The sequence below is a fragment of the Malania oleifera genome, chromosome 1, assembly GCF_029873635.1.
Source record: "Malania oleifera isolate guangnan ecotype guangnan chromosome 1, ASM2987363v1, whole genome shotgun sequence".
In the NCBI taxonomy this organism is placed as follows: Eukaryota; Viridiplantae; Streptophyta; class Magnoliopsida; order Santalales; family Ximeniaceae; genus Malania; species Malania oleifera.
Window position 1 is genome coordinate 57124089 of NC_080417.1, and position 19137 is coordinate 57143225.

The window sequence follows — 19137 nt, forward strand, 5'->3', positions numbered from 1 at the left end:
ATAACCCCACCTTCGAACTTGTAATTAAAACCATTACAATCAAAGGTGCCAAGTGAAATTACTCTTCCGTAACTACGGTATGTGTCTTACATTACTCAAGGTTCTCATAGCATCATCACACATTTTAATTTTAACATTTCCAATGTCAATGATCTTACAAGAAACATCATTATCCATAAGAACTAAACCTGAATTTACCAACCTATAAGTGTTGAATCATTCCTTGTTTGTAGTCATATGGTAAGAACATGCCGAGTCTAGAATCCATGAGTCCGTAAGGTGATCCGACCCTGACGAAACTGAAAGTACATCACCATCACTGCAAACTAAATTTTCTTCTTAAACCCCATTCGCTGATTTTGAAGTCCCTTCATGCAATTCTGCATTTCCTTTCTTCCAATCCGGACACTCCGGTTTAACATACCCCTTTTTACCGCACTTATAACACCGGATATCCTTTTTCTTCTTGGATTGAGTATGGAATTTTTGACTCGATCCACTTTTGAATTTTCCTTTCCCATGCTCATAGTTACCTTTCACCACAAGTCCTTCTCCGTGTGAGTTTTCATCACAGATTTTCAGCCTTTAATGAAAACCCAATGAGGCGCTTGTCACCTCTTCTTAATTAAGAGTCACTTTCCCCCATGTAAGAGTGATAACCAAATTTTCATAAGCATGGGTTGCTGGCAAGGAATTTAATAACATCAAAATCTTATCATCTTCTTCGAACTTAACATCAACACGCATTAAATCACTAATGATTTGATTAAATGCATTGATGTGTTGATTTAAGTTCGAACCATCAACCATCTTAAGCCAATAAAGACGCTGCTTAAGGAATAGTTTATTAGAAAGTGATTTGGACATGTACCAGCTTTCAAGCTTTTGCCACACAGCCACTGGAGAATCCTCCTCCATCACATGATAGATCACTTCGTCGGCCAAACACAAACGTATTGTGGAAACAGCCTTTGCCTCCAATTCTCTCCAAGTTGCCTCATCCATACCTTCCGATTGAACACCATATAAGGCCTTCACCATCCCTTGCTGCACAAGCAAATCCTTCACTCTCCTCTGCCACAAACTGAAGTTTCTAATTCCATCAAATTTGACAACGTCAAAACTTGCAAAAGAAGACCCGATGCCATGACAACAGCTCTCTAATACCAATTGTTGTATAAACGAGGATGGGATTGCACAGCGGAATTTATAAACACAGCAAACAATGAAGAACCAAAATACAATTCACACACGCAGTATATATGAAAACAACAAGAATCAATACAAAAATATACGTGGTTCAGCAAAGCCTACATCCACGAGAGCAATCGGCAAAGGTTTTACTATGAAACTTGAAGTACACAATACAATGATTACAATGATCTTCACTCTTGCATAGTATATGCCCAGAATGACATATTTAACAACCCCTTAGGGGTTTCCCTCCAAATACCCAACCGTCCCAACATTTACATTCAAAATTTGAAATCTTCCTGGCAGCATCGAGAGCAATCGTCAACGAAAAGGGTCAATTTGTCAATGATTACTTGTCTAGTCGTTGACGAATGATGCCTTTTCATCAACGACTTCTGAACTTCTGAATTTTATCTGTTCTCGGTATCTCCATTCGTCAACGTATGAGGCCCACTCATCGACAAATGCCCTGCCGCACAGCACAAAAGACTTCACACATATGCTTTTCTTCCTTTGTTTATGAACTCCACCAAGTATAAAAGCCACAAAATACAACATAGGCCATTGCCCTATGCTTATTTCACGCCTTTGCCTCCCCTTGTAGCACCAAAACAACAACCAACGGCTACCAAAGAGAGCCATCTAGATAGTGACAAGCCAGGAGCCACTAGAAGTTTTCTAGCGCAAGTACGCAATGGTCATTTTAGCTCTCTACTCTCCTTTCCCTCTACCTCTCTTGAACACTTCCCCACCCAGTCGACCTGCTTACCTACCAAGTAGTAACTCTCTCTATGTCTTTTTCTTTTCCTTTTTTTTTTTTTAAGAGTTCTTAATGGCTCATTACCTCACTATGATGGTGTAACTATGCAACAATGATAATACTTCATTTATTTAAATTTCCTTGCATTGTTCTTTAATTGTTGGACCAATGTCTTTAATGTTAATTATTCTCTATTATGAATGTACAATTGTAGGTGAAATTTATTTGTTGAATGTGCATAAATGATGCCCATGATTCATTTTAAAATATAATTTGTTGAACATGCATAAATGATTCCCATTATTCATTTTGAACTTATTTTACATCAATATTTGTCATCTAAAAATATGCCTCTATACACAAACATGTTTTTTACATTTGAATTTGTCGTATTGTCATCTCAATATCACATTGTATCTGTGACAGCCATGCTGGTATCATGTCGTATCCATGTTGCATGTCGGTATTGGTGCATCTTAGGTTTAGAATGAAAAGTTGGTTACTCTCAAAGTTTCCCCTAAGTGTTAAGATAAGATCTTCTTACATCTCAAAAGAGGAAGGAGGTTTATTTTGGGCAATATGAGCTTCAAATCCCACAGTAACTATCATGGGTAAAACATAAATTCTTTTATTATAGAATACAAATGTGATCACATCAAAGAGGAAATTGCAAGTGAATCAAAATTACTATTGCCATAGATCATAAGTATGCAAATGTTCCATTGACTGGGTAGTTCATAAGAGCAAGCAAGTACAATAGAACAATGTACCGTTCAAGTCCTAGAAGAATCCAAGGAGGACGCTACCAAGTTCAATTTAAAAATTGAGAATTCAATACAAAACAAGATTTTGAGGACAATGAAATTGTTGAATCTTGTTATGAGTCTATGGTGCATGGGCCCTAAGCTCTAACTCATTTTTTGAATTGCAACAATTTTCCACTTATCACATTCATTGGAATTGAAATCTAGATGAGAAGTTCATTAAATTGTTCTTGATGTTTGCCTATCAGATCAAAATAGGCAATATGAACTTATAACTTGAACGGCTCATGGATACATAACCTACTCTTGTTGCACGACTGTTGAGTTTTCTCTAATAACGGGAGTTTGATGGACTACTTAAAAATTTGAGGGCTTTGTTTTAAATTAGTAAATCTAGATATTTTAGGATTTTTGGTTAATTTGGGGTTATTTTGAATATTTTACATGCTTTGGAGCCTGCTTGTAATTATTTGTTTTAGTTTTAATTTAGAATGAATAAGTAATTTGATGTGTTGTACAATGATCTCATGCAATTATGAATTGAATCTCAAATTTCCCTTTCTAACGTTTGTTTCTCCTTCTTTTCCCATTTTCTATTCTACTTGTATTCTCTCTTCCTTCAGCATATTTCTTGCTCAAATCTCATTATTTCTCCTCTCTCTTCCTTCTCTAGGTTGATCTACATCAAGAAGCCAACTCAGATCATATAAAGCAAATCTTCACCCTCATATTTTCACCAATGGAGATCATTTTTTTTTTTTGATAAATAAAGGAAATTTATTGAGAAGGCATCATGGGGATGGCAACCTGAATTACAACATATCAACCACCTAGAAGCGTGTTGCAAAGATCAAAGATTACATTAAAGTCATAAACAACATTTCCACTATGCCAGCTAGTCACTGCCTTTAATTGCTCTTTGCTTGTCTGAAGTGTTGAGGTTGTGTTACTAAACACTCTCCAATTTCTCTCTTTCTAAACACGCCAGAATATTGCAAGGGGAATGAGAGACATCCTTTTTCTCCTCTTTTGTTGCCCAAATCCGTAAGCCCAAAGCCCCTCCCCCACCATTCTCTTATCAAGTTCAGAGCCAAATTACACAAATTCCTAGTCCAAGGGCAATGAAGGAAGATAAACTCAAATGATTCGGCATCAGCCATGTAAAAGGGGCATCTATTGGTGGCGGATAGCCCCCTTTGTGTTTGACTCACATAGAATCGCATTTGACTCAACGGAGTTTGCCTATACCAAAGCAAGCAGCAGGACTGCAAGCAATCTGCACCTAACCTTCTTTGCAAAATCGCACCTCCACCATTGCAGCTCTTCCTCCTCCCCCCATCTACAGTAAAATATGAAAATGAGGGCCCCAAGTCCCCTAACCTACTCCTAATCCAATCCATATTTATTTTATCCAAGTCAGCTCTTATCACTTATCCTGACCCAATGCCAACATCCCAAACATATTATAACTTAGACTCAACGAAGATCTTAAATTTCAATTTCGAATAAAATTTTGGGGCTTCAAAATTACAAAAATTTCAATGGGAATTTCGATATTAATGTCAAATATTAGTTTTTCATATAATTTCATAAATTTGAAAGCTATAATCCATACCCTTTTTGTGATAATATTTAGCTTCAAAAAAAAAAAAAAAGACGAGAAAATTTTCAGTTTGGATTTTTATTTTCAAGGAACTTTCATTCTATGTTCAAAATTTCAACAACTTTCACTAAAATTTTGAGATTTTGATAAATTTCGGATAATTTGTGAAAATTTTGTAAAACAGATATTGATTGCCATTTTGATTATGAGGGTGATGGAAAGTGGAAATTTCAATGGAAATTTCATTTTCAACAATTTTGTGGAAACTTAAGACCATAGGCCCAGCCTTCTTTATTTATGACCAGTTCACTTTTAGAAAAGCTAAGCCCAACATGTTGACTAGGCCCAAATCTGACTGTACCCAAGCAGGTCTGACCCAGTTTTGCCCTCTTTTATACAGTTCAGTTTTAGAACACCAAGAGAGAGAGAGAGATCTATCTTTTTGAGCTCTCTTCATCTGACAATCATTCTCTCATTTTGCACTTCTGGTTCATGGAATTGTACCTTCTTCTCAGCAACAACCTGGATTGTTGGCTCTTGCTAGCTTCTCAGTGAACTCATCCGCAACTTCAAAAATTAATCATTGAATCATTGCAATTCGTTAGTCCGATCATTTCAGAAATTACAGAAATTCATTCAGTAGGCTTTCAAACTTTAGAAATAGGAGTTCCAACTTTGAGAATTGTGAGTTGGGCTCCATTTTATTGGTAATTCATAGACTGAAGTTATTCACCATGCCATCCTTTGCAATTCTTCTTACCACTCACACACACACACAAATCTGCATTGTTGTAATTGTTAGAACTACGCCTAACCCAACCACATGCACCCAAACATAGGCAGCACTCACTTATCTTTCATACTATGAGCATTAGCAGCAGAGAACAATGTTAGTGGTTTTGAGTTGTTTGAGTCTAATATAAGTATGCATTGCCTACTTGCCTCTAATTCCTCCCATCACAACCATTGGGAATTTAAAAGACGCCCAAGCTGCCTTGCAGAAAGAAACTGAGACTCTTCATAATGATACTCTTCTTCAAAAATTTGTCACTCACCTCCATAGTTCACTTAACTCAAGAGACCATAACTGAATTCTGCAAAAGAGAAAAAAGCTTCTTCGCCAGCATGGTAACACTCATAGTCATAGGAACAAATTGTATATCAACTCTCATAGTTTGCCACACATTCATGTTCCTATGACCTCCTGCTATAGTTCAATTTCACTCCAATTCCCCCACTCATGCACCACATGCATAAGCCCACACCAGGGAATTTTCATAACCACATCTAGAACATAGGCAACTTTAGTTGGCCCTCCCCCCAGGGTTTAGGGTCCCTCCTGAGGATGTGATTGGTTCAATAGGTGATGATTTCCTTCATGACAATGTTTTACATGCAAGTAATCTAAATTTGCTTAACAATTTGGGAGTCTCCGAACTTATTCACTGCAGGTATCATCGGCTTGATAGGACTATTAGACCCCAACAAGAGGCTTCTCTGCTTATGCTTAACCTCTGCCAAGGCGACAATACACTAATGACATTACAGAAAAGGTTAATATTGATGTGCCCTTGTGCCGTACTATGATAACTTAGACCACACTACCTTCTCCCTTCTTAGTTTGGTTACAAGAGTTGGAGTGTTAATTATAGGGGTATGGCATGAATTACAAGTTCCGAGTCCACTTGCAAAGATGAAACACGTATTAAGTGGTACCATGAGATAGTTTAGCATGACTTAGAGAACACCGGTGGACCACCCATAGCTTGTGGAAAGAAATGAGGATTAGATTACTAGAGAAATATGTTCCTACCTATTATGAGAATCATCTACTAGATCAGTGGTATAGCCTTAGGAAAGTCACAATCAAAATCACTAATTACATGGCTGATTTTGAGGATTCAATGTTGCATTGTGGCATTTTCAATACTCCAGTGAACATGTGTTTGAGTTTGTTAGCGGACTAAGGAACAGGTTGATGCGAGATTTCATTGCACTTTCTTCGGTCTTTAGAGGAGGCCTACATTGTGTCTAAGTTTGTTAGTGGGCTAAGGAACAAGTTTATGATAGATTTTATTGCACTTTCTTCGGTCCTTATAGGAGGCCTAACCTATGGCTTTGGAGTTAAAGAGATCATACAACTTCCCAAAGTAACTAGTCAACTTAGGTCTATGTCATTTGATAGAATAGGAGGGGACTCAAAGACTTCGCTCCATTTGCATCTAGTAACTATTACAAACCTACTCTACTCCACATGCTCTATTAGGCATCCCTCCAACTTTTGGGGTAGAGGTTGAATTCTATCATGTCTCATCCAATTAATTAAGCCATCCATCGAGTATCATCAATGTCATATTAAGGGACACATAACCGCCAAATGCCCTTGTTGAACCCTAACAATGGAGCTTTAACATGAGGAACCCCAAGAAAATGGTAATAATTACACCAAACTCCAAGGAGGTGCAAGACATAGAGGATCCTCATGATAGTTTTAGTGCCATGAGGTCAATAGTGGTCATCACAACAACATAGGCGTGGAATGTACCAATATTTTTATACTTTAAGTCTGGAGATAAAGTTTGCAAACCATCATAGATGGGAACCCTTTTGCACTAGACACTAAGCTGTCTTCATAAACATAGATTCAACAATATTTTGTACTAGAACAAAAGGGAGACACATTTTGTGCATATCTTTATAATTATGCTAAGTGTGGAGATTAAGCTTGCAGAGTAGTTCAATGGACATAGTGATATAGTGAGCTTGAATCCTAAGCCCCAATCTAGAGAATATTGAATCTGGTCTACCACATTATGGATCCGCACTCAAGACATTGCATTCTAGGTGGAGATTGATTGGATTAACTTCCTCTTCTTTCATATGCATTGCTTACCAAAAATTTTCCATCCCAATGCCTTCGCACCATCAGGTGTCCACCCATGGGTTCTATATTTTCATGGAAAAGGAAAAATCGCAGCTCCTTTGACAACAATGGACATTTTGTGTCTGAAACTGAGATAGAGAACAAACAACATTTGGTCTTCTGCATAACACACAATGAATTCCTTTTTTCCTTGAAGGAACTATCTTTTGTTGAACGAGAGAATGCTCTAGTGATTCACCATTTTAGTAGGCTTAGGGCTCAAGACAGGCAGCATGATACTGTGAAGGATGTTAGGGTTTAGGACAAATTGTTCTAATCGAGTGTGAGGGAAAAAGGAAACAATTTGTGGGTCTAGGTTGAGGTTTTCCAGTGAAGGAGGCAGTTTTATAGATGAATGTTACTACTGACAAGATCGCAAGGAAGAAGAATGTAGATTAAAGAGTTCCCATTCATCAAAGGAGTTCACTGTCGCCAATTTGATTCACATGTTAAGGGATAATGACCAAAAGATTCCTACCACTTGGAATTTAGCTCTTCGAAGCCATTCTTCCTTGATTTTTTGAAACCTTCAATGTCAATCTAACAGACATCACAGTTGACATTTTCTTAATTTGATTAGATTTGCGCCAACAAACACCCAAGCCAAATAAAAAAGACTTGGACACGGATTTTCCTTTTTGACTCGAGAACAACCCTATTGGTAAAAATGATTAATTAATTTTTTTATTTCAATTTTAATATTAAGATTATATTTTTTTTGTTATTCTATTACTTAAGACTGTTGATATAAGTTTACAATTTCCAATTGAAAATTTTCAAGTTCAAGTTTACAATATAAAATCTAGTTAGCAAAGGAAAATATCTAGATTGAGCTAATCTTTATCCAACCCAAATGGCTAGCTGTAGTTATTCTTGCATGAGAACAAAGTCAATGCCTTCAGTGTTAATACAGAAGGCTACTCATTCAAGTGAGCAACCTATCCCACGGCCATGGATAAAATATGTCCAAACCCTCTTATTTATGCATATCTATTACATGGGATATAAACTTATCCCAGAAACTGTTTCCCCCCACAAAATTGAAGCAAACACTAAATAAGGATTATTATGTCCAATTCGATCCTTGTCCAACACTCTCTGGTTTATGCATATCTATTACATGGGATATAAACTTATCCAGGAAAACTGTTTTCCTGCTGCATAACAAAGCAAACACTAGATAAGGATCATTATGTCCAATCTGATCCCTTGTCCTATGAAACAAACATGGTGATGTAGGACAAGAAGCAAGACCTTGGGAATATCCTTGTTGGAGAATAATTAAGAAGAATTATTAGGTTCAGTTAATAGTTTACCATGTGCTTAGTTTAATTACTATAAGATTATGTGTATCTGGGGGCTTGTTTGTAGTATTTGGGTATTTTACAGTTGGTTTGTAATTTCATCTAGTTTTTAGGTTTATATGTGTAATTTCATGTGTTAAAACCTTTCTTATAGATAGCGTGAAAGCCATGTGCAGGCAGTTGTTGAATTTGAATTGAAGCAAACATGAGCTTCCCCCCTTGTATCTCCTCTCTCCACACTTCCCCTTCTTTTCTCTCTCCAATTTCTTCTAATCTCTCCCATGGCTGCAGATCCTTGATGCTGCCCCTGCAGCATTTGGTATCAGAGCCCAACCACAATCTTCATTCTTCCATTTCAGTTCGCCCGCCTTCTCCTTTCACTCTTCTTCTTCTCCTCGTCTTCTCTCCACAGATCTTTCATGCTGCCCTGCAGCACTTGGTATCAGAGCCCAACCACGATCCCCATTCTTCCATTTCGATTCCCCTTCTTCTTCTTCTTCTGTTTCCTCCCTTCATTCTATCTCTGTTTCTTATTTCTGGTTCTCTGTTATGAAGTCTCAGTCAAAAAAAGAAATGATGGGGAAGCAGGTCTGAACAATTTTGAAAATTCCAGTCATGTCGCCATTCTTTTAAAACCCTAATTTCCAGCCAAGATTTTACAACACCCCCCACAACATCAAAAACAGAACCCCTTGAAACCCTAGCCCCTAAAATTTCTTCACCATCCCAACCACCGGTGTACTCCCACACACCATCCAAAAAAATTCCAACCACTGACCCACTTGAATCCAACTTCCTGTGATTTTCTTTCACACCACCACCACCACCATTGCATTCACCAACCCAGGAATCTACCTTCGCCTGCAGTTTCATCGCCAGAGACTCACTGCCAGTGACTCATGCACACCATCAAAAATAGAACGCCGAAGACCTAGCCACTAAAATTTATTTACCATTCAACCACCAGAGGACTCCCACACACCAGCCAAAAAAGTACAAACCGCCAGCCCTCTTGAATCCCTAACTTCCTATGATTTCTTATCACACCACCACCATTGCATTCACCAACCCAGGATCTACCTTCCCCTGGAGTTTCATCGCCAAAGACTCGCCGCCAATGACATGTGCGCCCCACACACTGGCAATGCACAGTAACTGAACTCTAACTTTCTACATTCTTCAATTCATGATAAATTGCCTCCAACCATGATATTTTGGGTTCTCTCTACAACATTTTGACCAGCAATGAGATATTTTGATTTGTGGACATGACATTTTGGAAGCTAGTGAGATAATTTCATATAAAAGGCTAGAAAGTGAAGAATCTGTGTAACATCAGCACTTTGGAGAGTGGATTTGTCACTTCCAGCAATAAAAAATCAGTTTGCATCGCTGTGTTTGTGGGTTTTCTCTATGAAATTGTTTAATTAATTTTGCATGGACTCTAGGCTACAAGTGAATTGAAGATAATTCATGAACATCAGGAATCAGTTTTGTGGTTTGCAAGAATAAATTGAGGATTGTTAGCAAATCGTGTTTAGGCTTTTAGTGAATGGCTTACTAAAAAAATGAATGGCTTTGGTCATACTCTGGACATAATATCAAGCCATTCCATACCTTTCTTAACTGGGGAGAAAAAGTACGCAAATTCTTCATTGATGGAAGATGCCCTGTGAACGTGGCTTCTAGAAAGACTCACTCATATGAAACTTCATCTCAAACCACACCGAGCCTCATGAGATATCTTGGGTTGATAACTCCACTTTACATGTTTGTGAGAGATGTGGTTCCTGCCACATGGGTTACTATTTTGATAAAGCTTGTTGTGATATCATACCCATGAATATTGGCCATGCACTCCTTGGGTATGACTCAAGGACATGTGAACACGTCATCTTGAAGTGTGCACTACCAACCAAGACAAAGAATCTGTTTTGAGTTGCTCAACTTGAAGACACCGCAAGGAAGAAAATGCATGAGTTGAAGACATTCAAAGTCTTTCAAATATTCCTTTTGTAGAGTTTGTCATCCCCAGTGATTTCATTGATGCCCATTCTCAATTCAAACCTATGGTACTGTCAATGGAGTGTGGTTTCTTGTATCACTCCAGTACTGGATTTCAAAGAGTCCAAGTTCGCTTCTTACTCCTGATCCTCCAACATTTCAAAATTTGAGACCGAATTTTTTTCTAACTAGGGGAGATTTGATGTAGGACAAGAAGCAAGATCTCGGGAAGATTCTTATTGGAGAACAATAAAGAAGAATTGGGTCAAAGGATTATTGGGTTTAGTTAATAGTTTAAAATGTGTTTAGTTTAATTAGTATAAGATCATGTGTATTTGGGGGCTTGTTTGTAATATTTGTTTAGTTTAAGATATGTAATTTCATCTCGTTTTTAGGGGTATATGTGTAATTTCATGTGTTAAAGGCTTTCTTATAAATAGTATGTGAAAGTCATGTTGTAGGCGGTTGCTGTTGAATTTGAATTGAAGTGAATATGAGTTTCTCCATTGTATCTCCTCTCTTCTCTTTTTCCCTTCCTCTTCAATTTCTTCTAAGCTCTACATCTACAATGGCTGCAGATCCTTGATGCTGCCCCTGCATCATGTGGCCTTGCACGGATGTGCTAAACAAAGGTGTTATTTGAGAAGAAAATACAGACAGAGAAAAGAAGTAGGAAAAAACCTAAAAAGAATGGGATGAAAGAAAAATGAAAAGAAATACATGTTTAAAGCCTAGAGAAGCATAGAAACCCAAATTAATATGGCTTGAAAAAAGCCATTCTTGACTGAAACATCTGCTCTTCTGCAGATAGCTCCAGTACTCCAGTAAGAATTCATGGATGGTATCCAAAAAGACTAGAAACACAATGTTACAATACTAGTATCACTGCAAGCATAGCATTTCTATTTTACTTTTAATTTTTGCATACTAGAGCAAGGCACCAAAGGGAGACTGTAAGGGGTAAACAATGACAATGATGACAATAACAATAACAATAATGAAGACTTGAAAATTTTGAATTTTAAAGTCGAATGAAAAAATTTTTGAGAGAGAAAGAGAGACAGAGACAGCTCACCACATACTGCAATCAGTAGGCCGGTCACAAGTAACCAAATTATCCAAGCTAAAAAATAACTTCTGCAAAATAGAGTAGAATATTAATAATAACTAAACATATTTAGGAAAGAATATGCCGACAGATAAGGAGTTTTTAATGGGAGAAAGACTTTTGAAACTGATATATTATAATATTTCAACTGGAACAAACTAGAGTAAATATTTTAGTGCACGCTCCAAAAAACCATTTGTTGCCTTCATGAAAAGGAAACTTGTACAAGATGGTTTTGGAAACTTTAGTATTCCATCTCTCTTAATACTATCATAAACATGTTGATGCATTCTATTTTTAATCTGGTCATTTCTAAAATTTTCAAAGAATCCCCTATTCTTTCTTCAAGAAAATGAAACCCAAACAGGCACTTATTTATCCAAATAATTCCCAAAAAATTAAGTGTACCAAATAACTATAGACTTACAGAGGAGCTAGGAAAAAACACCTGAGGGGGGCACAATGTTTTATTTTTTTGTCCTTTTTTTTCCTTCTTACAGGAGAGGCATGGAGCTATGAGCTCCTCCTGCGAACACAATTAATTTGATGATGAAAACACCTCGCTATGGCACTGATTCAAAAACTTGAAATTCAGATTTCAGACCTTGAAAAGTTCTCACTTCTCATTATTATCTCAATCTATTCTGTTATTTTCTCAATCTAAAACCAGAATGTCAAATAATTGTAAAGATGGATAATTACAGACACCCACATTTACTTCTACATGTTATGAACATGTTTAATTATTTATCATTTAAGGACTTGGGAGCATGTAAATCAAACAAGGTCACAGCATGGCACAGCAATTCATGATTTCATGGTTATTCTGCTGTCATACTGGCTTACCATTAACATCATGGACCTGCTAGCAATTTGGTTGCTGGACTGTTGGGCAAGGTATGCTGCCTGCAATCCAACACAGTAAGATATTTAGAAATAATCATATAAGCCTGTCTTACAATTTGTGTACATTAAGATGGCAAGGCAGCAATTAAAAATTACTTACATGAAATGGAAGCAAAAGTTCAAGCAGGTTGAACCTCTGAAGTAAGTAAAGAGAAGGCTCAGCAGCTCCGTAAGACAGCATATAGTTCAGCTCCATCATTATCCTAGACTAAATAAACAAAGATGACAATTTGGTAATAATATAATGAAAAGGCCGAACCGTAAGATTCATTTACTGCAACAACCAGAAAAGCTCAACAGAAAAACCTTCAAGTGCAAACATGTAAATGAATAACTTTGATTAACTATATATATATATATATGTGTGTATATATATATATTAGTAATGTAGTAAATGAATATTTTATTGACTAGGTAAAACTGAAGGTCATATTTAAACATAATATAACAAACAACACTAAATAAAATATAATATGAATGTCATTTTACACCCTCATTCATCAGTTTGGTCCTTTATACGTCAATCTTTCCAATATAAACCCTATAATTCAAAACATGTGCAATTCAAAGAAGCCAATTGATAAGAAGAAAGCATCGATGCGAAATCCTTTTTAACTTGTGCGTTGACATGTGGCCAGTCCCTACCAACCAGACAAAATGCTTTCTCTCCTCTTTCCTGCTTTATGGTTTGGGAGCATTTTCCTCATTTGGATTTTCTAAATTTATTTTTTTTACTCAAATTAATTAGAACACAAAAGAGGGACCAAAACCCAGAGCCATTTCCTGTCACTACAACCATGAATCCACCAACCCATTTTTTCGGGAGCTTATCACCAGCCGTCAACACAACCAGAAACCAGAGATCACCACAATCCCTCCACATTTCCAATTACACCTAGCAGCGAACCCAATTGACTGAACCGCCTTTGGACCACACCCAATACTCCAATAGGCTACATCATATTTCCAGGAAAGCCTCCATCACAAATGCAAAGTGCCCACTCCCAGCAATGGTAACCATGGTACCTATAATTGCAATAGTCTTGTAAGAACTGCCATTTGCAATGTTCCTGTTTCTCTCTAAATAGTTTTCATTAGCTGGCAAATTAAATAATAACCCAGCATCAATATTTCTCCTAGTTAAAAAATATTCTCTTATTCAGGCCCAACCGATAGCATGAACATGATGCACAAGGAGCTGAAAAAGTTGGGGGTGGAGAAATACAAGCCTACAGTGGTTGGTGTTCAAGTTAGCGAGATACACCTGGATCTGGTTCAATTTTTTGCCACATGTCAACACATGGTTTGTCAATGAGGGTGTCCTGTAACAATCCCCATCACTTAATGACTATTACAAATCACTATTTTGACTTGCAACCATTTTCAAACTAAAGGGTTTAACTTGCTCAGAGAATCATAAGGAACCAAATTGACAGAAACCCCGAACTATGAGGGTGTAAAATGACATTTACCCTAAAATACAAGTAACTTGGACGATATTATTTAGATTAAATACATAATCAAAATTAAAATTCAATAACTCCTAACTTGATAATGAGTAAACTGAACTGATATATTAGATGTAAATTTTTCAACCAGATTATTTTTTATTTAATACATAAATTTCAATTTGTCTATCTAATTATACAAATGGCATAGCATACTATTATTTCTACTTTTAGTAGAAGCAGTTAAAAAGTTACAATATAACTTTTAATGTAGTACAGATAGATTTCATTTTTAGATTAAAAATTTTAGAAGGGCATCTACAATTCTTTTTCTTCATATGTTATGCAATGTTTTAATTGTTTAATGTTCGATTAAAAGGCTTTTTAAACATTTTGCGAGTGAGAGTATTTGTAAAATTTTATATTAATAGAAATTTATTTTTAAGAAAAAGGATTTAGTGTTTGTGCCATACTATTAATCATAAAAATTAATCACAATTAAAATATAAGAATAATAATCAGTTCATCACATGCTTATCCGTACATTTTTATTCTTATTTTATAAACGAAGAAATCACAAGAAGTATCTGTCACTAATATGAAGTATTATGTGTTAGATTACCACTTTACCTAAAGCTTAAGCTATTAGGCTGTAGGCCAACAATATATATCAAGCTTTAACACTCCCCTGCATGTGGAGAGATAAACACACAATAAATAGCACCCATGATAGGGAACACAATAATTTTTTTAAAATACCATACAGTAAATGCGAGCAACAAGACTAGAACCCAGGACCTCCTAGTAACCAGCTCTGATACCATCTTAGATTACCACTTTACCTAAAAGCTTAAGCTATTAGGTTGTGAGCCAACAATGTATATCATGCTTTAACAATATGACTCGCATGCATAGATATAGTAGCTTGTTATGTACTATGTACATCTAGTTAGGATACTCTTAAAGGCATCTGTGATTATGGGTATAAGTGATGGAGAACCACCAATGGAGAACTTTAGGTGCTTAAAATTGTAACTATAGCATTAGAAATTAGGATTTTTTTTTTTTTTTCCTAGTTTGATAAATTTCTAGATATTTTTTAGAAGTGTAATTACTTTAGGTTATTTTGTGTATTTTAAGTATTTTAGGTTATTCTATAATTGTTTGCTTTAGTTGTAAAGTTTGGAATATAGATACTTTGTTAGTGTGTTGTATGAGACAGTTATCAGATTTGTATTCAGAGAATCGCCCTTTCTCACTTCTTCCTTCTTCATCCTCCCCTTTTCTTCTTATCTCTTCTCCTCCTCCCCTTCACCTCTCTGTCTCTGTTCTGTCTCTTAACTTTTTTTATAGAAAAAAAATATTTCATATTAGAAAGAGAACTTACACATGGAAGAATGAGACATTTCCCCAAAAAGGCTTCGAAGTATCCAGGGAAAAAAAAAATACTAAAAAATACCCCCAAAAAAAAGTATTTAAAATGTTCCAACTCTCTGCTCTGTCTCTAACTCTGTTCTGTCCTCAACTGTTTTCACTTCTTCTCCCTTGTTCTTTCTTTTCTCCTCTTCTCCCATTTCTCTCACTCAATTCTCTCTCTGATTCTGTTTATTACTGTTCTACATCTATATGTCAAGTGTATTAGTTATATTTTTCAAATATAAGGTTCTACACTCTTAAGACATTGTACTTCTATATACAATATAGACAATTCCTAATCCTGAGAAGATATTATTTAACACAGGATACAAATTTCTTTCGCTGTAGGGTAACAGATGATTTAATAGTAGCATCCCTGTCTATGGCAGGCTCATGTAGAGAAGAGATAAGGTACAATAAAGCACTAAAATTCTCATGAATATTGAACAAAATTCACACCTTATCCAAACTCATAATAGACAGAGATAATTTATGAATGGCAGTTTCAGTATCCTTTGAAAATGACAAGCCCAGACGAGCTGCAATTCTTAAGCCACGCAATATTCTTGCTGCATAACAGAATATATAATAGTCAATGCACTTTACGCATGCAAGTAGTGTTTGTGTGTGTGTGTGTGTGTGAGGGTGTGTTTGTGTCTACAACTAGATCCAAATGTCATGCTGCTTGATAAATTTAGATTAAAAGATAATAACACCTACCGCAATCCTCTGTGAATGACAATTGAGCAGGGATTAATGTTTGTAGCTGAGAGCATATCATGGGGAAAATATTAATGAATGTTTAAAATAAAGAGCGAAATCAATTACATCAAACTGAACACATGGCTTTGGTAGAAAAGGCAATGATAAATAACCTTTAAGGACTTCAAATCCATCATTCCATTTGCGTAGTCATAGATTTTATTCATAAAAGGGTCAAAGAATAAACTGCTTCCACAATTTCATACATAGACCTTAATTAGTCAGATGGCATCAAACTGAACTCATAAAAATCAAACAGAAAGAGAAAGTAATTAAATTGTTCTTGTAACTGACAAACAAGATATACTTATTCAGTCATCCATTAGAATGTAGAACCCACTCAAGATTGAATGAAAAACAAAATGGTTTATTATAAGGCAAAAAATGATAGACCTGTTGATCGTGAAGTCACGGTGCATGCAATCCCTCCAGCGAACAAAGTCATTTTTATCACAGCCACTAGGTATTTGAGTAAAATTAACCTTTTCCTTTTTTTTAGCATGCCCAGCTACTGTGTCAAAACTGGATACCTAGCATGGCAAAATTGTACAAAGAACATAACAAAATCAAGAAAAGATGCAGGCTAGCAGAACACATACAACAGTGATTTTTACAACCCAAAAAGGACCTGTTACAGAAGATTTTAAAATCATTATGAATGCACCAACCAACCTCAATTACAGAACCTTTGACATGCACCCTACAGATAGGAAATCTTCGGCCCACTATTTGAGCACGATGAAACTGCTTCTTGATCTGTAACAGAAAACAAATATGCATAACAACCTTTACCAATAACTCAAACCTGATCATTCATATGTTTCATTTCCATTTATATAATTTTTTAATAAAGTTAAATTGCTGCAAAACCTGTATGAGACTAGCTGTAGTGATTACATCGAAGTCTTTAGGTATTTTATTTAGAAGTAAATCTCTCACACATCCACCCACCAAGTAGGCTTCAAACCCTGCAATATTATAAACCGATCAAGAGAATGGCACATTCAAAACAAAAATAATGACAGCACTGTTTTAAAAAAGCGAAGGTGCAAAGTGAGGCGTTTTAACCCTTAAGAGACAAGCCGTAAGCCTTGAGGCGTTGGGGCATAAGCCTTTTGAGAATTTTATTTTTGGAGAAGAATATGTAAATTAAATAACATATATTTTTAAAATAAAGAAAAAAAATGTTGAAAATCACAACTATAATGTAAAAAAAAAAAAATCAAATATAATTTGCAAACTACTTGTTGACCATTCAAAAATTGCCAACTTGAATGAATCATGACAAGAGAATGCTATAACATTACAAATTTCAAATTATTTTCAAGATCTAAGATACAACTCTCAATTATTTTGGAAATGTTGAGGTCCAGGAGTTCTAGAAGTCAACTCATATTATGGAATTCTTTTTACATAAACATGGAATTAAAATTCTCTAGCCAAATCTAACTTGAGAATCACACACCCAAAATGTGCAAGCCTCAACAGAAAATGAGCAAAAGGCATGCCTTTTGTACGAATGCATAAGCCTCAATGTGTAATGAGCTAACTTATTTGGGATTTGGTATCTTAGATTGAGCCTGAAGGCATTTTAAACATGCCTTGCCTTGAGGCGAACCTTGATTGAGCCTTTCAAAACATGGAATAAAAGCATAAAGACGCAACAAGGAACACATGACAAAGGTGCACACATATACTGCTAGTGACATACAGAGGATTAGAACCCATGCCATGCACAAGAATTGTATATTTAAAACATATAATTCAATTTTCTACTTGCTATAGAAATTAAGGAAATAAGGGCAATAAATTTTAATAATAGTATTTTATATGTATAAATCAATAATATACTACTATAACTGTTGGTATTGAATAAAAATTATCTATATTCATGATAAGAAATAGGGTACAAGTAAAGGTTGGCATTAAGATTGTCACATCATTGGAAGGGAATATTCTAACTTTCAATTTATAAGCGTGAGTCTTATATTTGCCAAGTTAGCAAAAGGAGACGTCCACATAAGTTGTTGGGTGATGATGTCATATGCTTTAACTTATTTTACACAGTATGGGACCTTCAAAGTCTGTTAGACAAAACTAACAGATGGTAATACCGACAATCCTGACAACAATATCAGCTAGAGTAGTGAATTCAACTGAGGCAGCTGTCCTCTGCAGAAAACCCTAAGTCTTTCATTTAAATTCCAGTATATTAAATAGCAGTGTCCTTATTGACCATCCAACTGAATGAGCTAAATAGATGTGTATAAGCAGAATAAAATTTGCAAAAAACAGAGGAAAACAAACTTTAGTTACTAGAGACAAGTGCATATAGATTTAGAAGTTCTACATCAAAAAATTCAAATGCTGCCTAATTCCATTGAGTCCCATCCCTTAGGTTTACCCAGCAACAAATTCTGAACCGTGTTTTGAAAACCTTTTTGAGTAATTGACACATGCTTTCATGAACAGAAATTATGCTAAATGGGTAACAATATAACAAGGACTATAAATCTAAGTGTCCACATACTCATTTAAGCCTTATTCCCAATAACTTGATCGCTAGAGAGATGAATTCTTCTTGTCCATTCAGCCTTGGTAAAAGCCATATATTTTATCAGACATAAGGAACCACGGGCCTGTTTAGCTATAAAGCACAGTTCTCATTTTCCTGTTTTAGTTTTTCAAAAAATTACAAAAAAAAAAAACTTATTTTTCAGTTTTGCAACAATTGTATAATAAAACAAAAACAATAAAAAAAAATTGGCACTATTCACTTGTGAGGAAAAGACTTATTTTTTATTTCTAATATTTTAAATAATTATAAAGATGCCACCTTATTTTCCAATTTTTCTGGATTCGTATAGGATATTGGAAAACATCTTTCTATTGTTTACTAAATTTCTGATCTCTTACATAATTGTTGGAAAATTGGAAAATAAGCT

The 19137-nt window shown here is 35.6% G+C and overlaps 1 protein-coding gene across 4 annotated transcripts in view; it reads right to left on the reverse strand.

Moving 5' to 3' along the window:
- The window catches only part of LOC131166879 (uncharacterized), a 65325-nt gene that overhangs the window by 23488 nt on the left and 22700 nt on the right, over nt 1-19137 (reverse strand). For 2 of the 4 annotated variants that reach the window (XM_058125507.1, XM_058125499.1), the window contains exons 4-12: nt 17063-17160; nt 16865-16948; nt 16586-16722; nt 16306-16378; nt 16151-16196; nt 15890-15999; nt 12667-12774; nt 12507-12566; nt 11628-11689 (exon numbers count right to left, since the gene is read on the reverse strand). In XM_058125507.1, coding sequence (XP_057981490.1) covers nt 11628-11689; nt 12507-12566; nt 12667-12774; nt 15890-15999; nt 16151-16196; nt 16306-16378; nt 16586-16722; nt 16865-16948; nt 17063-17160 — 778 coding nt within the window. The remainder of the gene's footprint in view (nt 1-11627; nt 11690-12506; nt 12567-12666; nt 12775-15889; nt 16000-16150; nt 16197-16305; nt 16379-16585; nt 16723-16864; nt 16949-17062; nt 17161-19137) is intronic. The other 2 variants (XM_058125523.1, XM_058125515.1) reach the window with 1 other exon arrangement.